This window comes from Strix aluco, chromosome 6 (genome assembly GCF_031877795.1).
Source record: "Strix aluco isolate bStrAlu1 chromosome 6, bStrAlu1.hap1, whole genome shotgun sequence".
Taxonomy (NCBI): domain Eukaryota; kingdom Metazoa; phylum Chordata; class Aves; order Strigiformes; family Strigidae; genus Strix; species Strix aluco.
In genome coordinates this window covers 21,531,906-21,554,026 of record NC_133936.1, presented here as the reverse complement: position 1 = coordinate 21,554,026, position 22,121 = coordinate 21,531,906, and the positions used below count along the sequence as shown (strand labels likewise).

General features: G+C 35.0%; 1 protein-coding gene across 6 annotated transcripts in view; it reads left to right on the top strand.

The window, feature by feature from the left end:
- The window catches only part of TTC21B (tetratricopeptide repeat domain 21B), a 42,096-nt gene extending 23,153 nt beyond the window's left edge, over nucleotides 1-18,943 (top strand). For 4 of the 6 annotated variants that reach the window (XM_074829006.1, XM_074829004.1, XM_074829008.1 and 1 more), the window contains 11 exons: nucleotides 1,246-1,352; nucleotides 3,889-4,077; nucleotides 6,912-7,022; nucleotides 8,167-8,248; nucleotides 8,999-9,149; nucleotides 9,662-9,823; nucleotides 10,226-10,421; nucleotides 12,165-12,389; nucleotides 14,826-14,946; nucleotides 17,257-17,324; nucleotides 18,303-18,943. In XM_074829006.1, coding sequence (XP_074685107.1) covers nucleotides 1,246-1,352; nucleotides 3,889-4,077; nucleotides 6,912-7,022; nucleotides 8,167-8,248; nucleotides 8,999-9,149; nucleotides 9,662-9,823; nucleotides 10,226-10,421; nucleotides 12,165-12,389; nucleotides 14,826-14,946; nucleotides 17,257-17,324; nucleotides 18,303-18,380 — 1,490 coding nt within the window. In that variant the 3' untranslated portion in view covers nucleotides 18,381-18,943. The remainder of the gene's footprint in view (nucleotides 1-1,245; nucleotides 1,353-3,888; nucleotides 4,078-6,911; nucleotides 7,023-8,166; nucleotides 8,249-8,998; nucleotides 9,150-9,661; nucleotides 9,824-10,225; nucleotides 10,422-12,164; nucleotides 12,390-14,825; nucleotides 14,947-17,256; nucleotides 17,325-18,302) is intronic. The other 2 variants (XM_074829005.1, XM_074829007.1) reach the window with 2 other exon arrangements.
- Nucleotides 18,944-22,121: the final 3,178 nt, after the last annotated feature.

Here is a 22,121-nt window from a genome sequence, read left to right as displayed (position 1 = left end):
CTCTTTCATAATGTGCAGGGCAGTGTTGGTTTTCTGTCTTGTTTACTTCTTACTGAAAAAATCCTCTCATTTAATGTTATATTCCTGTCTTAGTTAAGCCTTTGAGGATCTGGCTAACTTAATAATCATGCTCAAGACAGCTTGATCTTCTAGTGTGGAAAGATAAATTAGCAGTAAATACAGTTTGCCCCATGTACTACAAAATCTCTTCCATCTTACAATGAAACAAAAAATACATAAGACAGTATCCTTTTTGTACATCTTTGATATACATGCATTCTCTACAGGAAAAAAAGGTATATCCCATTGGCTGGTTGGGAAAACTATTGAGCAGTTTAATATCTTTTTTTAGTAATGCTAAAATACCCTTCATTTGTGAAAGAAAAATGAAATATAGGAAATGTACTGGAAGGAATGATCTTACATGGTTGGCTACACGGCCTAATCTCTGATTTGGAATAACAAGTGTCAATTACAGCACTTTGAAGACAGTTTGCTAATAGAGTATAGCTCAATATACTCACTTTTATTTTTTAAAATTCTAGTAAAGATAAAACTTGGATTTTGGTGGCTTTTATGTTTTAACATGGAACTGTGCTCAAGACACCACTTTGTCAATAGATTAACATGAGTACAAGCCAGGGAGAACTTGTATTTTTCAATATTATTTTATGCATATATATGTTTTAACCATTATTCAAAAGTACCTTGCTGCTTTTTGAGTAGATACTGAAATATTTAGTTCAAATAACTGTATTTGTGTCTGTTCCAGACTGTAGCAAAAGAAAGGTAGTTTGAGGTCTGACTAGAAATTTCATCAGGCAATCTTATGCTTTTTGGGTGTGCAGTAGCATTCAGTGAATCAGTTTGGATATTTTTCATTGACTTTGAGGAGGATTTTTAAACAAGAAATGTCAGGAGTGGCTTTATTTCCTGTCCACTTAAATCAAATGTTTTCTTTCATATTTCTGAGAATACAAATAGACTAGACAGTCAATTTTTTTTAATTCCTTTTGCATCTTTCAATGTTTTTAGTCTTAAATCTGTTTGTAGGTTGTAATGTTTACTCTGCCCACTGACAACACAGTCAAACAACAGCCAAATCACAGTCCTAAATACATAAGATTGAGCTGTGAATTTTTCACTTAAGCTCCTGCCTAGAGTATACGGAGAGCTTCGTCTTTCTTTGACTTAACCAGAATCAGTTCTTACAAGAATAATGTCTGTTTAATGTAATTCTTATAGTTAACGAGTTGTCTTCTCTGATGGAAGATGGACGTTACCAGGTGCTTCTGGCAAAAATTTACAGCAAAATGGAGAAGATTGATGAAGCTATTGTTTCATTACAGCAGGTAAAGGGAAAAACAAAAAAAACCTATGAAATCTTGCAATGTCCTTCCTTTTATCCCTGTTTTCATTTTTATCCCAGATTCTAACTGTAATATTTTTGTGAATGAGGAAAACTCATACATGGTAGGGTTAAAGCACCAGTGACTGGTGCGAAATGGTGGTTAGAAAGTCCAAGCTTTTTGTGAGCAGTGTTATCTGAATTTTAGATCAGAATGCAGGCTTTTACTGGAAGCCTGCATTTGTACTATGCCTTCATTTGCCTGTGGAGCATAGCTTTAGCAGAGCAGGTGAAAACAAAATTGACTGTGGGCACAGCTAGGTTATGTATCTTTAGCTCAGCATTTAACACCATTCATAGAACAATCTGAAACAGCTTTCGGTGCCTATCTGTCATTTTGTAGCACCACTGTTTGTTTTAAATAACAATAATAAGATCAGTTCATCCTGGAGTTGAATATTTTAGCTTAGACTGAGGCTTGAAAGAACAATGGTGGAAGTTAGAGATAATTTAATCCATTTAGAAGATGCTTTCTGAACACAAAGGCTGAGCAAGAGGTTGGATCAGTACATTCCCTTCAATTATACCTCCACTTTGTTACAGAAACAGTAAGCCTTGATAGCATCTTCTGACAAGAAATTATGTAGATTGGTTAGAAAGATAATTGTACATAAGAGTTAAAATCCTACTAATGCTGCTATTTAATCTGTTGTTAAATGCTTCTTTTTTCCTTATAATGTATTTTTTTCTTTCTCAAAGCTGACTTTTTTTCCCCCCATTCTCCTTTAGTAAATTTCCCCCAGAGCAGCCTACTTCTCTCACTCTTTTCTTTACTTGTTTAGTTCTTTCAGGTTTCTCGCTATGTCACACTTCAAAAACTTTGTATTTGTCTCTCTCCCCTTTTTTCTTTTGTTGTTTTTCTTACTGCCCTCAAAACTGTCCTTCCTTGTACCTGTTCTCTTTGAAATATTTTCCTGCTCCTTTTCTTTTTACTGCCACATTTGTTTACACAAAACCACCTGTATTTTGATTTTTTCAGCAGGGCTAACTGCTTGACTGTGTTATTGACTCTTAAACAGGTTTCATCCTTTGGTTTTCAGAGTGATGTTAGAAGTTCCCTCCAGATTTTACTTTTGTGTTTTAATTCCCCTTCCCTGCTAGGCAAAATGGTAGGGGGGTGAGAAGAAGCAGAATAATATTAGTGCTTCCTTCTCCTCAACTTGTGAACTTCAAAGTGAGCGAAGCAGCTCTGAGATTTTTATTTCCATGTTAAGATAGTTACCCTTTTTCTGCTCAAGCAGTTTTGTATCTCTTGTGCGTTAATTGGCTAGAATTCCAGTTGAAATCAATGAAAACTTACCAGGCATAATCAGAATTGAGCATAGCTATTTCCTTATCTGCCCTCTTTTGGGGCATCTGCTATTAAGACAGAGCTCTACCTCTGTGCTTCTGCGAGACTGTTCTTAATCCTAAATGAAGGACCTCAGAAAATAAAATTTGAAGGTTTTTGCTTTTCTTTTTTTTTTGCTGAGTTTTCTGTGCTTAATAAATGAGTTAAGTACATACACCTTCTAGGTTTTGGCCTTTGAGATCTTGTTTATATGCCTTAGCAAATTTAAGGAAAAAAAGGAAAAAGGCATGTAACACTTCTACTGAATATTTTTGATGTAGAAAGGTAGCTTGGAGACTAAGGAAGTTCTTAACGGGAACCCATGGAGATGATAAAATAGTTTGAAGCAAAACTGCTTTGGTTTTTTTTTTGCTTGTGTGCAAAAGCATTGGTTTTCTCTTTAATAATGAGGCTTTGTTCAATGATGTAATCACGAAAAATGCTGGTGTAGGACAATTCTGCTAGTAATTACAAACTGGAGCATAACCATTTGAATTGGGGAAGAGGTTAGTTATAAATAATGCAAGGCACAGAAATATGGGGGAAATTTAGGCCAATAAAACTGTGTCATCTTTATTCATATAATGTATCTGACCTAAATATTCCTTAGATGATGTATTAAATCAGCTTGTTCATACCACCCTTTTCTTCAAGTACTCAAGGGGTAAACTGGATCCCTCCCTGGCTTTTTGCTTTAATGTCCTGTTCCTTACGTTTCACAAAATACTGTGTGTATGATTATCTCAAAGTTATGTTCTATAAAGTGTAGATTATACATTATTGGATTGGCATGCAGTTGTCATAAGGAGCATTTTACAAAAATCTGCATTTCATCTTCTTGAAAGCAGTGAACACTAGGTTGCTTTTCAGCATGTTTTTAATGTGAATTTGGGGGAAGCAAGACAGTTTGAGAAAGGTTGTTGAGGGAGAGATATTGGCGGGATTTGTTTTGTTTTACTTGTTTTCATCAATGTTTTTTATAGCAGAGACATTTTCACCCGCTTTTTTATTATTTGGGGTTTTTTGTCTATAAAATATGTAGTGTGCTTATAGAACCTTTTAGAAATTTAGTTACATTATTTTAAAATAGATAATATAAAATTTATTCCCCTGAAAATTTCTGACTGTTCACTCCTTTCCTCAACACTAGGCTCGGGAATTACAAGCCAGAGTGCTTAAACGGGCTCAAATAGAACAGCTGGATGCAGTTCCTGCACAGAAACAGTTAGCAGCTGAAATTTGTGCTGAGATTGCAAAACATTCTACAGCCCAGCGAAACTATGAAAAAGCAATTAAATTTTACAAAGAGGCTCTTGTTCACTGTGAAAGCGATAACAAGGTCAGTTCTCCCTCTGACTGTTTTGCCTTGTTTTTCCATTCAGTTTTGATATCTAGCAGTACATTTTTCCAATTATCCACAGTGCAGAAGTATATTTGCAATTTTTTCTGGTTTATGATACAGAACCTTGAACTTTCTCCCCTCCACTGCTTATCATGACAAAATTGTTGTATGTACTGCTAATTTCTGTCTCTTGCACAAACTCCTGATCCAAGTGGTGGTCTGCATGTGCTCTGAGTTGTCCATTAGATCATACAGTGAGCCTGTCTTCATGTATCGGTTGAGGACGTGTAAGGTACGGCACAGTAATAATGGAGATTGTTTCAGTCTTGCTTGTTGCCTGTCCTCTGGGATGAAGTCCCAGTGATTTCGGTCAGTTCAGACAGTTTCTGTCTCTTCTGTATCTGTTTTAGCAGTTTTAGACTTTTATCTGGACTTGGTAGGATTCTGACTTTAGTCACAAAATGTTGCTGTTGCTGAGTAGTGATTATTGCACTGCTCTCTTTTCCCTGCACTGTCTCTTTCCCACAAGTCTGCCTATTGATAAATGCTGGTAAAATTGAGCTTTGTTTTATTCCCCTCTTTCTTCTCCTCTCACAGCCCTGGGTTTTAGAGATAAGAGAGGGAGAAGCGAAAGGCTAAGAAATTTGTAATAAGCACCAAAAATAAATAAATACAATTTTTGTCAAATTCCCATGATTTTCTAGCATAAGTGTGTTGTATATTTAAGTGTATGTGAAGACATCTTATTTTGCTGCTTCTTATTGCACAGCTGTCCTATTCACCAGCTGCTGAATTATCAGTATATCACCTGGTTTTAATACTGGAACTGATGTGTTGTGGTTTCAAGAATCTAGGTCCTTCCTAAAGCTACAACTTCAGCATCTTTGAGACAGGCTTTCCTCATGGCATCTTATAAGAATGATGAAGGAGCAGAAAAATAAATTGGGAGACAAAAAAAAAACATCCTTAAAATCTTCAGAGGAGGGTGACTTCCCCATTCCATCATTAAGAGCAAGGAGACTGCCTGTCATGGTACAGGTACAGCTATGGCTTTTGTGGTATGCCATCCCAGTAATTCAGTATCAAAGCCTTAATCTTTTTTTTTTCTTTCACACCAGTACTGAAATACCAGCATGGCATTTCCCTTCAATTCTTGCTAAAATCATACCATTAAGAAATTGCTATTGTTACAAGATACTGTGTACTGACATTTGTACTGAATATTTCTGTTAGATGCACTTACTGGAGATTTTTGCTTTAATCTTACTTCACTAGCAATACAGAATACAACAACATCTTAGGAAAATCTAAGACTGAATTTCTGATTAAGAACTTGTTCCCTGCTTAGAGTACTGAAAGCAAAATACTTTTGGTTACCCACAACTAGTATAAATGAGTCATCTCACCCTATTTCTATAGTTTCAGTAGATTTGAACTTGTTTTCTTCCCTTCATTTTTAAAAGCATTGCTAGTACAAGGTTAGAATTGAATTCTTTTAGATTACAAAATACGTATTTGAACTGTTAAAACACCTGCCTATTTCCTGATGTCTTCACAGAGTTTACTTTCCTTAAAATTATATATGGAAGTGTTGGAAATTCCTTTGAAGCTGTCTGTACCTTGTTTCATCAGAACAAAATCTCCTGTATTCTAGCCAAAGTAACCCAGATTTGAAATGTTGCATTAAACAAATTATTTGGCTAACTGTGAAGAGGTTGCAGTCCATGGCATAAAGGCTTTGGGTTGTGTTGTTTCATTTTACATGGTTAAATCTGGTAGGTAATACCCTACCTCATTTCTCTGACCAGATAAGAGACAATGCAGTTTCCAGATACAAACTTGAAGTGGATCACAGACTGCATCAAGCACATCATTTCATAGTATCATTGTTTTTGGGGTTGGAGTTGAAAATTTAGAGATCAGTTTCAGCCATCAGAATCTAGTATAGAGGTCCAGTTGACTGGCATTCTTCTCTGACATGCCCAAGGCAGGAAGTGTTCCTTGACTAGCAGACTGCTTTTTGGTCTTCCATAAGAAGACAATGGCTTGAAGAAAGCTATCATAATTAAAATTCTTACATGCATGCTATCTCCATATCATTTCAATGCTTACCCACCTGCCTTTCTGTTTCAGAATTATACAGCAGGAGTGACACTGCTTACTGTTTGTCTACTGCTCATTTTACTTTGATTGGTTTAACTCCTGTTTTCTTCAGTGGGAATTTGATTAATCTGTGGTAACTGTTGTGTTTATAAACTTTTCTGTGGCATTTTACTCAGAATAGTCTGTAAAGGGACTTCAGCCTTAAGAATGCATGCTTACATACATTTCAGTTTGTTAATATTTATTCTGCAATTGCTTCTCAGAAATGGATCCACACACACACTTAGTGTGGTAGGTTTGGAAATGCAAATAAGAAAACTGTTTCTGCTGGAATTTGCTTATACTCCAAAACTAACTGGTGAATGTTAATGAGGTATTTGCTTCTGTCAATTAATTTAAAACTACTTGCATTTCCATTTTTTTCCAAGAAAATTATTCTTACCAAAATACTGTAGTCTTCAGAGCGATGCTATCTGAGTGGCTGTGTTTTCAATGTACCTTCAGAAAATCCCTCTGAAGAAGAAAATTTTTATCTGTTTTAAAGGTGAGGGAATGGAGATGAATTAAATTACTTGACCAAGAGCCCACAGGAAACAACAGAGAAAGGTCTCTCTTTAGAAGAGAAATAAATTTCCCCTGAGGCTGTGAAATCTCAGGTTCATACTGGTAGAACTGAACCAGCTTTCTTCATCTTTGAATCACATATAGTTAAATATTTTAATATACAGGCAATGTTGGAACTTGCACGTTTGTATCTTGCACAAGATGATACTGATGCCTGTCAACATCAGTGTTCCTTACTACTGAAGAATGACCAAGATAATGAAGCAGCAACGATGGTATGTGCTATTATACTAATCCTGTACCAGGAGTTTTTTGAAGTTTGTGTGTCTGCAATGTGATGGGTGCTTAAAATACTTCTTTTACGAAAGCCTACAGCTTCCAATTTAAAAAAAAAAAAAAAGTGAAAAATCCATTGCAACAAAATGTTTTTCTATTTATGCTAGATAATGATTCAATATAAAGTTTCTAGCAGTCATAGCCTTTGTTCTATCTCAGTGCAAAAATGTGTCTTTAGAAGTACTAGTCGAGTAAAAAGTAGCAGTTGTAAGACTGACTAAAGCATGGCTTAATGCATGTTCTATTAACAATTGACTAATGGTCAGGGAAGACGTTCTTTTTCTAGCACAGTAATATTAAAGCAAGTATATAAAAAAACTTCCACAAGAAAAGAACTGTGTACTTAAGGTGGTTTTACATCCTTATACAATCATAGTTAATCATATTCCTACTTAACCATTTTTAATCACAGCTGCGGATTCGTTGTACAGGATTTGTATACTTCCTGGCTTAAAAAACAGATCAACAGAGTGAGCAACTTTTGCTTTAACACATTAGCAGCAAAATGATTTTAAGATGGGAATAATTTATTTTCTCACAGCAGTCTAACATCTGAAATTTATCCTAGCATGGTGCAAGAACAGGGGTAATAGCACTCTCAATGTATGTTATTAAATCTACTCTTTATTAGCTACCTCTCAGTGGAGATAATCTGAAATGAAATTATTTGTTTTACTTCCGCTGCTGAAGTGGGCTATCATCTTTCTTTTTCCCTACCTTTCAACTAACTTTGCTTTTCTATGTGCTTAATCTGCATTTATGTGAAATAAAATCAGGAGTAAAACTATACAAGTAAAACCACACATATTTGAAAGGTACATCAAAGTGTTTAATTCTCTTTTATTTTCTACCTTAAGTGAAAAATTTATATGAGCCTGTACCTGCTTGTTATTATCCTGTGTCTGTATATAGTGTTTATTTTCCGGAGAGTAATGAAAAACCCAACTCAGTTTACTTCTTGTGCAGTTCCTGCAGCATTTTAAAGCTGTAGTTTCAGCTCCTTGCTTTGCAGAACTAGAGTTCACTATAAACCACAATTGATAATATTTTGTTTTGATCTCTCTAAATTGGTCAATATTGTAGATGATGGCTGATCTCATGTTCAGGAAACAAGATTATGAACAAGCTGTCTTTCATTTCCAACAGCTCCTAGAACGCAAGCCAGGTGAATATTTAGCAGTGATATTTTTAATTCTTTCTGATACATAGTTCTAATGAGATAGAGCAATAAGTATCTAAAAAACACTTTGTATTATTAAAAAGAAATGTGCTATTTATTATGTAATGGATACTAGAAGATCCTTACTGTATATAAAAACATAAAGCTATTGTAGGGGAAGATGAGAAAATTATTTCTCATTGATACAGTAATTTACTTTGCTGCAATGTAATATGCATTGTTTACCTCAAAACAAATATAGCTAGGGTGTTATTACTTGAAACTGTAAAGCCCTTACTCTTTTGTTTAAGATATCAGGTGCATGAACACAAAGCTAACATTTTATTTCAAGATTAATAAAGAAAACTTGTCTCAGACAGGAATAAGTTTCTTTTAGCAATTTGCAAATTATGACCAGAGAGAAAGCTGCTAAAATCTATGAGAATAGTTCTGTAATGAATGTAAAGCTTTCTAGTAGGTTTTGAAAGGAGTCATGGAGTACAGCGAATGTTTTTGTTTGAGTGCTTGTGAAACTGAAGTACAAACATACTTATCTTTGTACAGGTTTTTTAGAAGTATTGCAAGTATCACTTGATATGTTCATTCTTGTATCTGTGGTTACTATGTAATATGCCTTATGTATTACACCATATACCGTTTTTGTATGTGAAAAAAACAAGGCAGGCTCTCTATTTCTTAAGCTATTCATATAGCAAATAACTAGAATTACAATGTCCTAATTATTTGTATATCCAGATAACTATGCAACCCTCTCACGATTAATTGATTTATTAAGAAGAGCTGGGAAACTAGAAGAAGTCCCAAGATTTCTTTCAATGGCTGAAAAACATTCTTCCAGAACAAAGCTTGAACCAGGATTTCACTACTGCAAAGGACTGTATCTTTGGTACTTGCAATTATAATTAAGATAACTTTTATTTGATTATGCAGTGCATATTTAAATTAACTTTCTTGTCATCCATTATCATTCAAAGGGGCTATGTATAGTGTGATAACTAAGTCATAAGTAATATAGCACTACTTTCCTAATTACTTAAGGTGCTAGGATTTTAGGAAAGGTCTCCTTTGCTCTTCCAAAATACTTTAAAATGAGCTCCTCTTCAAAATGTTGCTATTTTATCTGTCTCACATACATCTTTCATATTTCCTGCTTATTAAAAGGATATTCTTGCTGGTTCAATAATATAATATTGCTTACTTTCAAATTTTACAAACTGCTTTTAATCTGCAAAAACAAGTTCCTTGCAGTAGTATGCATGCTGTTCAAACCTTGCAGTATCAGTGTGTGCAAGTGTGTCATCTGTCTTCAAGTACTTGGGTTTCTTCTTGGGATTTGGGTGGGATTTGGAGCAGCGAAACTTACTTGCCCAGCTTTAAATATTTTAATTATCTGTCTAGGTATACAGGTGAGCCAAATGATGCACTCCGGCATTTTAATAAAGCTCGAAAGGACAGTGACTGGGGACAGAATGCAGTCTACAACATGATTGAAATTTGTTTGAACCCAGATAATGAAACTGTGGGTGGTGAAGTCTTTGAAAATCTGGATGCTGACATAGGGTAAGTGAATGACTAAATATTTCTTGCGTTCTATCGTCCCCTTCCTCTGCTGCCCCATAATAATTTACCTTAATTTAAATTGCTAGAACTTTGAGCTTATCTGATGCTTTGAATATTCTACTTGCTATATTGTGAGATATGATCCTAGACTGTAGTAAGTCAGTCTCAAGCAGAAAATATGGAAGATTTTATCTGGAATCATGGTCACTTGCAGTGTTAAAAAACGGCTTGTTAGGTTGGAACTGCTGCTGTTATAGAAGAGAATCAGTGTAGAATGCCTACATATCAGAGCTATGTTGTACAAAATGGCATGCCTTTAGCACAGAATTGGCACTAACTCGTAATTAATTTGGTGTATATTAAAAAATGAAGCTTTTACAATCACTTTCTTTCTGATAACAGTAATTCAACAGAGAAGCAGGAGTCTGTGCAGTTGGCTGTGAGAACAGCAGAAAATCTTCTGAAGGAACTCAAGCCTCAGACCATTCAGGGTCACATTCAACTGCGAATCATGGAAAATTATTGTCTCATGGCAACCAAACAAAAATCAAGTGTTGAACGAGCACTGAACACTTTCACTGAAATAGTAGTGGCTGAGGTTAGTAATCTGTCTCATTTCCTGTCTTCTCTTTCACACTTACTACTTTTTTTTTAACTAGTCTTGCAGTTTGCGTTCAGAAATAGTGGCACGTGTTAGTGCTATTCATTTTGAGGATTTTGTTTTCCTATTAAAGAATATTTTATATAAAATTTGAAAAAAAATCATGCTGAAACAACATCTTTCAGAAATTTTCAATTGGATTGCAACCTTATAACTCAACAAATGCTAATATTGCCAGTTACTGAAATGTGAACAAGCTGTTTGGTTTGAGCTGCTGGGTTTGCTTTTTAATTCCCAGTGTTGCCAGCAGCATGTCTGATGATAGAAGTCTATACAGTACCTTCATTCTGTAAACAAAAACAATTAAATATAAGCTCCCTTCATGTACTTCATGGCTCTTTGACAGAATTTAGATTCAGGGCAACATTATCAATCTGCGTAAAATTCATCCTTAAGATGGAAATAGTCATTATTTTGTAGCTACTTGTAGTCATTGTCTTTAGGATTAATAACGGATACTCTTGTTACCAACACCTTTCAACGGATTTTATTTAAGCACATGTAGACATGTTTAGTCCATCAGAATGCCAAGAAATACTTGTTACTACTACCCATTAACTGTGTGCTAAACTGCTCCTTGGCTGAGCTGAGTATACTGATGCTTATCTTGTGTGTAAGGCTGTTCTGAGAATCACGAACAAGGTGTCCTTCTGCCTCCAGTACTGGCTCCCCAGTCCTGCTCAGAATTGATCTGAGGTCCTGTGAATATTGAATGTTTTTCACATGGTGACACAGTTCCAGCAGGAGGAATGCTCCAGTCTATTTAGTCTTCTCTCCAGGTTCACATAAAATACACAGTTTTAATCTCTTCAGACTTCAGAGGTTATTGATCCATGCTGGGTGTGACTTCTGAGGGAGAGGGGGGATGAGCTGATCATTGTGTGGAAGGGCTTTTGGTGGGGTCATTTTTTTTTTTAACCCACTATGGCAAGCCTATTTACAGCACAACACTACAAAGAAGTGTAGAGGCAAAATGCCAATAGTGAGCCAGGAACACTGAGAGGGAGAAAGAAGCTTTTACGTTAGCTGTCGATGGAACTGCTCTCTGCATTTAGAAAGCATTTTTGGGATGCAAGTCCCACTCTCATCTATACTCTGTGCTAATAAAGGCAGAATATTAAATAGCACACTTGCTCCTGCACTTCTTACTGCTTCCTTGAGGGTCTTGCATAGAATGGTGGCTTTTAAGTATCTTGTTTATTATATGCTTTTGGATACAGTTTAGACTTAAATTTTTAGCAGCTGTACACCTAATAATAGAAACTGGTGTCCCTGTTCTTGACATTTGACAAGCACTTCTAAAAATAGAATATACCACTTGTATTGTAACTTCAAGTGAGTTCAGGTTCTGTCTGAAGTATTTATTTGTGTAACAAAAGGATAGATCTTGGTGGTATCAGGATGTTTCTTGTTGAGATAAAATACCTGTGGATGCTTTCATCATTTCCTGAGCCTGAAGAAGATTGTTTTGAGCCCAAACTCTTGATTATTTAACGTGGTGTTTATTATGAATAGTCTTACAGAAATAATCATAGCACTAGATGGAAAACATGTTTGTAAATGGGATGTTCTATCTTTATTTCCTGAGATTTAGCTTTTAGTTTAGTAAAAGTCCTATTTTAAAAAAACATTACAGCAAAATAAAAAAGCACCAAGCAGTCACTATGCTTTTTACTGCAGAAGGATCATATACCAGCACTTTTGGGAATGGCCACAGCCTACATGATCTTGAAACAGACTCCACGAGCCAGAAATCAGTTAAAACGGATTTCAAAAATGAGCTGGAATCCCATTGATGCAGAGGAGTTTGAAAAGAGTTGGCTTCTGCTTGCAGATATATATATTCAATCTGCAAAATATGATATGGCGGGTGAATTATTAAAACGATGCCTTCGTCATAACAGGGTAAGTGAATGCACATTAAAAGTAACCTATTTTAATTCATCTAAATGTCTAGTTTTTCTCTGAAACATGATTTTGAAATGAATTTCTTTTTCCAATTCTGCTATTTGACTTATTAAGGAGAAGTAGACCGAAACAAGCCAGAAAACCAGCAACTTTAAACTGGAGGGTAGTAAACAAACCTGTGAGGAAGCTTAGCCATTTTTATTCATATTCTGTTATAGCTTATGCAGGTTTTAGCTGTGGTGGCACTAGAAGCTTAAAGTGCTTATAGACTGTCAGAGATGCATTTTACTGAGTCTCACAAACCTGATGAAGAAAGATGTAGCCATATAAATTTGGGAGACTTGCTCCATTTATTAAGAGATGTTATCCTCATATCTTAAAACATGGTTTTAAACATTTATGTTCATAAGCTTGCTATTATACAGGATTTTTTTTTTTTTTTTTTTTTTTTTAATGCTAGCATTAATCCTCTGCTGTGAAGATACTGTCTGGTAGATTGTCTGGGGACAAGCTCTAATGTTTTTAACTCAGAGTTTCTGAGCAGGCAAACCGCCCAATACTCTGCTTTTACTATAGGAGCAAGCACAGATCTTAGCTTTTGTGCTTATTTTTTCACTTTGTCCCTTCTTGCTGTCACATTTTTCCATCTATACACTTCACTTTCCTTCACATGAGGCACATCAAATAGGCTGGTCTTCCATAGATACTATGCTGCAGGTTCAGGATACTGTTTATAGTGCACAGACTTGGTTTAGGAAAGGACCTGTTGCTGTGTATTTCTTTTTCTGAATTCATCAGTATAGAAGGTAAGGTTCATTATTCAGTCATATTTCTGCAACCTCCTTGAGAGGTAAACTTTTTTTGAACATGTACTCTTTTTATTTCTAAATATAAAATCAAGAGACAGCTTCAACAGTTCTTGGTATAATGGTATCATGTACTTCTGCAGAGATGCCTCTTAAAATAGGATGTACTCAATTTCATTTTCACAGAAAATGAGTTTGAATTCAGTTAAAAAAAAAAATTCTACCTTAAGGTCAGTTACACGCTTGTTCAGATGGCCAAGGGAAGTTGCAAAATCTGTACCACTGGAGGACAAACATGAGTAATCTCCCAAAATAAGGCATATCTTGAAATAGATGGTCTGTTGAGCAGGTATATACTACAAATAACACTTTGTTGCAGAAATTCCCAAACAGCTCTAAAAACATAGCCTACTGAGTAATTTGTTTTCTGCTAAAAAGTTTAAGTCCCAACTTAGATAAACAAGCTGTGCTTGATTGGAAGGAGGATGACAAACTAGAAGTCTGCAACTCTGGTTCCTTAACAGAGCAGCACAGTAAAGATACTGACTTTTCTTCAACTTACATGCAAAGTGGCTAAGCAGGAATTGTATTATACAAGTAGATGCTGAATACTTTAGATCTTAAAATATCTTGTTAATTCACAAGAAAATATTTGGTGTGGTATTCTCCAATTTGGAAGATTTTATTAGATTGCATTATTGTGATGAATTATTTTTTAGGATTGTTTTTAGCAGTCAGAATTGAATGATGTGGAGAGATACATATATCTCACCATTTCTTTGCTCTGCCTCTGTAAGAAAGGTGCATATTTTCATAAAAGCTTCATTTTTTTTCTTGAAAATATTTGATCTATTGGCAGCAGGATAATATAAGCTGTTAACAGTAAGGGCATATGGTAATTAGGGTTTTGCTTAGTTTTGTAAATCTTTTTCCAGCTTTATGTACTAAATGTAAGATTTCTCTATTAATTACTTTATCTTTCATACTAACTTTTATTAAGGAGTTAAATTGATTTATATATATGTGTAACATAAGCAAGGCTAGTATTCTCATCTAGTGCTTAATAGTTTTTGGAACCTGTTTTTCAGATGCTTATAACTTGCCACATGGAGTTACAAAATGAAGTATTTAATGATTGGTGTTCTCTTCAGGATATTTGTGTCTGGTTTTAGCTTTAAGTGGAAAATTATAATGCAAAACAATTTCCAAAAATAAGGCTATGAAAATACTTTTTTAAGAAAAAGTGAAACAAACAATAATTGTGGAAGATACAACACTTTGTGGGTGGACTTGAAATGTGGCTGCCATAGGGTTAGTATTAACTGAGAGAGGTATCTACAGGGTTCCTGGAGGTTCTAAATATTTTTGAGGAGTAGTTGCAATGTCCTCTATGAAAAACTCGGTACTTGACTTCGAGTAGTTTATGGAATTCTGCACAGCAAATTCCTATAACTGATTTGTATTTCAGATGTTTTAAATTAAGACTATCTTGTCATCAAAGTTAGTACAAGTATCACTTATGCTCTCCAGTTGCACAGATTTGAAGTATTTAAGCAATTAAGCTATCAGTGTTATTATATATAAGCTTACCTAAATAAAATTCTGACTGAATATGTATATTTTGCAGTCATGCTGCAAGGCTTACGAATACATGGGATACATAATGGAAAAGGAACAAGCATATAAGGATGCAGCAATAAATTATGAGATGGCCTGGAAATATGGAAACCAAACAAATCCAACAATAGGCACGTATATATAACCTATAAGTATGATTTCAGGCACTACAGCAGGAATGAAACAGCTACCCTTTACTGGAAAGACTGCTTTTAATTTTCCATAGAGATAGAGTATCACTGGTTTTCCTCACATAAAAACCGCAGATGTTTACTTAACAGTCACTTGGAAAGCCCCTGTGGCTAGAGGTAGCAGCTTTATGATAGTACAGAAGTTTCTGCTTACTGTTTTAGTACAAGGTTTGGTCTGAAACGGTTTTAGTTTGCTCTTTGTGAACACCTTTCTCTTTAAGTAGAGCATTAATTTTTAATCATGTATTTATAGCAATGCAGTATGTACTGTCTGTAGTAGAGAACCTTTTATAATACCCAATATATATCTGATGGTGGCAGATCATTGATTTAATTATTTCATTTTGATAATCAGACAAATTATATATTTGTATAGAAAAGGCTTTATATACATGAGTAAGGATTTAAAAATAAATTATTTAAATGTCTTTAAATACATCTGATTTAAAAAAGATGGTTAACTGAAAGCTTGGGATACTATTCAAGTTGCAATCTGGATGGTTAGTTGAAGTCTACACTAAACTGTAACATTTTTAGACTATTTTAATGTAGGAAACCCTTTATGAAACGGATGCATAGGATAAAAGGCCTTTTCTTACTCAACACCTAGAGTCTGTCTCTAGGTCCCAAGGCTGGTGGCTTACACAAATTCTGTTCCAGGTTTTGGGCTATGCTTATGGCCCCTCAAAAATACATACTTCTTGCAGTCTTTAATCTGTGGTCTTTTTTTGTGCCCTAGGTTTTCTTAGTGTTAGGGTGAGATAGCCTTTGGCATCAACTGGAAAACCAGTGTTTTTTTCAACAACAACTGTTACACATATGAACTGCCATATGTTTTGTTTCTTTAACTGTAACTCCTGGATGCTGCAATGGTTTGGCTCATGATTTTTATCTAACATGGTCTGTAGATTAAAGTAGTGTTTTATTAACGGAACTAAGTGTTTTGTGGTTTAGCTCCTGCTTTTGTAACACAGTTAAGGATATAAATGCATGTGTGGATGGATTGCCAAAATTAGATGTTACCCTATGTACTGTGAGTGAAAAAATTAGGAGGATCAAAGCAGAAAGAAGACTCAGCTGTCAAAACAGAAATAAAAATGAGTGTTAGAAATCTGACTTAGGTTATATGGGAAAACCTCTAGATCTAAGTATGAGTTTGGATGCAGTAATTTTACTAGTCGTTCCTGCTCCTACAGACTGACCCATGAATATATTGGCTAAGATGTTACAGTTGTTGATCAAATAAAATGTATTAGAAAGAAGTTTTAATAGTAAAAAGGTGTGATTTCTTGAGTTTGTAGAGAACATCGATCAAGACTTTTCTTTTGCTATGTTGAAACCCTCTAGAGGGTAGGAATTGAACAAATTACAGTATCATTTGGTGTCTAGACAGGAGAATGCATTAGTGAAGTTAAACGGTGGAACAGTCTTGCATACAAAAGTGAGAGTATGATATTGTCAGTCCTATGTGCACATTGTTTTCTAGTTTTGCAGACAGCATTGTGAGGATTGTCATGCATTAAAACTAAAATCATTAAAGCAGCACAAACTGGATCTGGCAAGTAAAACTGTTTAAACTATTACCAGATCCCTTGTACTCATTTGCTTGTCATGATAAGTTCATAAATGAAAGATCTAAAATTTCAAATTTTGGAAATTACAGACTTACACCTCTTTTCTCCTTTAGTCCTGATCTCTGTCCAGGCTGATACACTTGAGCTATACTTTTTATGTTGAAAGTATCAGCCTGACAGCTTGCTATGTGACTTAGCTATTCCGCGTGACTTTTTATCAGTGGTCTGCTGACAGTGAAACAGAATAGCACTTTAATTCCCTAGTTTGTTATTGCTCTCCTTTTTTTAAAAAAAAATAAATTCTTTTTTCCTTTAGTAATGGAATTGCCTTTACAGAGGGACAGTGTATTGTAGGTCACAGTGAGAAACTCGGTGGGGTATCACAGTAATTGAAAGAGGACAATCATTATGTATTCTCTGTAGTAACACATACTCTCCAGAATAATGTCTCCTTTTGATTCAGACATAGCTATCAGTATATAAGGGACTGTTATTTACTACTTGAAGTGACTTTCAGTAAAAATTTTGATCTCTACAGGCTTAGATGAGAGAATGCTAGAAAACAAACATACTAACTTTAGAAACATATGGTGACCAAAATGAATTTGAATGTGGTATTTTCATTATTCAATACAGAAACTGAAATTGTCACCTTTTCCCCCCCTTTTACTTACAGGATACAAGCTGGCTTTCAATTACCTGAAAGGAAAGAGATACGTTGATGCAATTGATGTTTGTCATAAGGTAGACTTTGCATATATACTTAATACTCTCTACTGTAGCAACATTCTTTTACATAATGATCCTTTTCTTTGTTGAAATTAAATTTCTAAAATATATGACTTGGTGCAGAAAGACACCCTATTTAATAAGTTTGATTAAATTAAATATCCTCTACTTAATCTGCTTTGTCCTGAACTCCCTGGACACCAGGTAAATAAGAGATAAAGTGGCTGGCTATCATATGTGAAAGCATACTCAAATGGCAGCACCCTCTTTTGGCCTTGTGGTTGCAACTTGGTAAATCCATACAGAAGTATAGCTGAAGAAGTTAATCGAATGTTAATATCAGAGGACACTGTTAGAAAGTAACTTCCAGTATTATCTTTGCATGGTCCAAACATAAATAGAGCAGATGCAGAATGAGAGGAAGGGCTATGATTACAGAATCAGAATGGACATTATAAATTAATAATTATTAGTATTAATAATGAAATAAATTATATTTGCTCTTTTCAGGGGACATAAAGATAACTAGAAAGGACAAACTGAATGGAGGGATAAAATAGAGGAGAGAATTGAAGGGCAAGATGATGAAGTGGATAGAGTATAATAAGAAAGACCCTGAGAGAGTGAAAACATAAGAGCAGTTTATCATTACAGAGAAGTATACTTAAAACCTTGGAAATGTCTCCAGAAGTCACTGTTCTGAATGCACACATTTCAAGACACCCAGAGGATTTAGCCCTTGATCCCTGTGTCTTTCACACCAAGGTGACAGGGCAGTGTGAAAGGGAAGCAAGATGTCTTTGATAAAGCTGTTGTTGACCTCCATACATGGTATTCTCTAGCCACAGTTAAATATTTATGCATTCTTAAAATAAATATGTCATGTTGTTAGTTTAGTCTTAGAATGTGTAAGCTCATGATGAGGGGGATAACCAAACACAGTATCCTTTCCTTTTAGACACAGAACTTTTAGGTTGTTTTGTCTTTTGACAGGTCCTTGAAGCACATCCAAACTATCCAAAGATCAGAAGGGAAATACTTGACAAGGCCCGTGCATCACTAAGAACATAAATTTTTTTTGTATGCCTCATGAACTTGTTTGTTTAATCTGACTTCGGAAACTATGAATTAAATACTTCAGTGACAGAGACCATATCAGCACAGAAGTATTGTGAATATGATTAACTTAATTATGCAAGAGGTCTGGATTATTTTCAGGAAAAACCTTCAGCCCTGAAAGAAATTGTATTTATTCTCATTAAGGAGAGAATACTGCTTACATGTGTGCTATATAAAGTGTCATCCAGCATCATAAAAAAGTGTCATCAGCATTATAAAAATATTTTAAAGCATATAACTCAGTATTTTTTTTGTCTGTTTGAAATAGCACTCAAAACAATAGCCTATCCTATCTTGTGCAGGTGCTTTGTTAAGATGTTGGATTTCAGTTCGTGCAAACCATTTATTCATAATTACAGTGTAATCTTTATTACTATACATGTATTTTAAAGTATGATTTTTCATTTTTTCATATATTGTGAGCATGCTTTATTTTTTAATCTTGAAAAACCAGCTATATACTTTGTTCTCAATGAAACTTACATTTTTAATTAAAATCTAATATTTAAAATTAAGACCTTGTGTAAATATTCAGTAAAGACTTTTCTAGATCATGCAAGTCTTACATAGAATTTATTTTCTACTCATGCTGTCTATTACACACCTGACAGATTTCCATGAAGAGAAATGTTTGACATTTTTAATTTGGAATGTTTAGTCTTTCAACATTGTATGTGTAGACAGTGCAGTCATATGTGCAGAAGTTAGCACTCATTTTGTTTAACCCGTATAAAACACCTTTTTGGAGAAATTGTTTTGATTACAGGGGATTATGATCTTGTCTCACATACAGAATATACCTGTGGATCTTTAAGGAAGCAGTAGCATGTCATAAATAAATGAGAGGAAGGAGAAGGATCGGGTTTTTTTCAGTGATGCAGAATTTTTGAAAAAACAAATGCCTAACAAGAAACACTGTTACACTGCTGTATTTGGTTTTCAAACAGCACTTGATGTTGTATGTATTTGACTAGAAAACCGATGTTTCAGCGTGAAGGAGAATTCTTGATACTAGTGATTAAGTTTCTTAAAATAACGGATTTTGGTTTCCTCCTTAGGTAATTTTATCTTTTCATGTTGACATTGTGTAAAGTCACTTTCATATGATTTTTGGGTTTCTTTTTTAAGACAACTGAATGTTAAGGCTACAAAAGGGAGCCTGTTTACAATCATACCTAGTCTTGCTTATCAATAACTAGGTACTGTATCCTGGGTAACTGTAGCCTTGTTTCCTAAATAAATTAAGGTATATCATTTATGCAATGATGCTACCTACTGGTGGTTTACAGGCTCTGCATTCCAGTAACTTTTGAGCTGTTGGTCAGCTAAACTAAAAGCAATAGATGTGTCTCGGGACTGTAGCACTTCTACAAGATTTGTGTGAATATGAGAATCGGGAAAAGACCCAAATAAGCGGCATCTCCTTCCCTAGGGAACCTTGAAACTTATGCTGTAGCTTTATTGCTTCTGTTTGAGCACTGGCAATCACTGTGTGCATAGTTGTACCAGGTACAGTACAGGCTCCCTGGTTTTTGCCTGCAAGTTGTGCAGCGTGATAGAGCTCTGAGGAAGAAGATTTAGGAGTCTGGGGAAAAACTGATGGTATGAGAGTGGAATGAGGAACATGGAGGGATCTGGAAAATGCTGAGACTGAGGGGGGAACTGTAAGGGAGCTAGGCTGTGGGGGGTCAGCAGACTATGAATTCTTAAACTATGCTGTTTTGGTTTGGTTTTTTTATTTTCCACTACTAAAAGAATAAGTACTAGGCCCTATCAAGGCTGTTTCTAGTAAGACCGCATTTCTTTGTACACAGCCCTATTCATAGTGGATAAATGTGGTTTTGCTTCCTCAATAGCATTGGAATAACATTTAGCTGAAGTTTAGAATAAAAATAGGTGGTGGTTTTATATCAGCACATGCAAGATGTTTTCAAAAAAGGCAAGACTAATCTACATCTACTTTATTTTGGTTTTGTCGTGAGCATAAGATGAACAGGGTAACAGATTAGGTCATGACAATGATAAGATACAGAAGTTAGTTGATAGAAATTAAACTGAGACTGAGCTTTTTGGGGCTAACTTTTGGTGAAGAGCATTATTCATACACTGTGCAGGTAAAAGATTTCTGAATTCCCATTAGCCATCCTGAGCATATCTAGCCACTAGTGTCATTTTATAGATGAGGTCTTTAAAAGAAGAGTGCAAATGAGGCACATCTTTGGATTTCAATTAAAAAAAAAAATGGTGGCTATAGGCAGTCCTTTAGAGACAATCTTGCTTTAATATAGTATTCCCAGAAGTAAATGTCCTTTCCATTTCCCTTTTGGTTTATATAAGCCCACTTAAATTTTCCTGTACTTAGTAAATCTTTTTTTACTTTCTGTGCAGAAGGAATGGCTTTGTTTCATTTCTCTTTACTCCAACTAATTTCAAGTGTTAATTTCAGATTTTCTTCTGCTTCTGCAGTTTCTTATTTTAAAAAATGCATGTCCTGGTAGCTTTTTTTTTTTTAGCCTCTTTCTTAATAAATGGTTTTGAATGGAAGAGACTCCTGGGATGGAGGGGAGTCAGTAATGCCAATTTCAAAGAGCTGCAGTCTTTAGTGTGGTGTTGCTTAGCAACCTATCTTCCAGTTTTGCCTTTGGTGAATAAAAGAGGAGAGTGAAGCTGTGGTTTCTATTGATTCATTCACTGAAACTGGAAATCTAAGCATCTTGTAGCTATAGCAACATAAGCCATAGGTGTCTCTTCCTCTCCTCTCTTGTCCCTCTTTCCCCTGCAGGTACAGAATGCCTAGAATATCTTCCAGAGGATGTGTAAACATTTTTTGTAACTGTACTAAATAATACTTCTGTTTTAATTCCCTACTGCTTTTTTCAGATTTGTACCAATACTAGAAAGATGGTCTAGAAAGTATGATTAGGTAAAATAATTAGTATAATTAGTTAAAATAACTAAACTAGCAAGACTCATAGAAAAATGGAGTAGAAGTAATTTGCATTTTTCACCCTGCTTTTGGACTAGGTTTGACTATTGAGAGTAATTTCTTAAATATGGCTACAGTAATTTTTAGAAAGACTCATAAATCAGGCAGCTTTGGTTTAGTAACGTTAACTTTAATCTTGTTACCCATTAGATAGATGAGTGAGGAGCTTTATAAATGTTAGTTTAAACAGAATTTATAGTGTTAGAGGAATTTTTTTTTTAATTTTCTGAACCAATTGTCTTTGAAAGTGGTCCAGGAGACGTTTCAGGGAAGTCTCAATAGTGGGGGTGGATTCTGTCTCTTTGGAAGTTGATCATAAAGAACTCATTAGTGCGTTCCCTGTACAATGCTGAACAGGAAAACATAGGGAAAGAAATTAAGGAAAGATTTCACTAGCAAATACTTCTCCATCATCTAGTGACTATCTTACATTAAAAAGTAACTATGACACTTTTTAATGTAAGATCACTATTTTGTCAGTTTAGGCTCCTTATGACTGTGATTTTGATTTCTAGCTTCATTCATTGATTTCTGGCTTCCTTCACTCTGTGCCTTTACCTCTTGCTGCATCTTGCAGTGAAATCAGAACTTTTTTTTTTTTTTTAAATTGACCTGCCTTAAAATGTTTAGAATTGGAGTGTTACTGCAACAATCACATGGTTTTATCTCTGCTAAAACTTTGTTTGGTAATTATGTGACATGGTGCA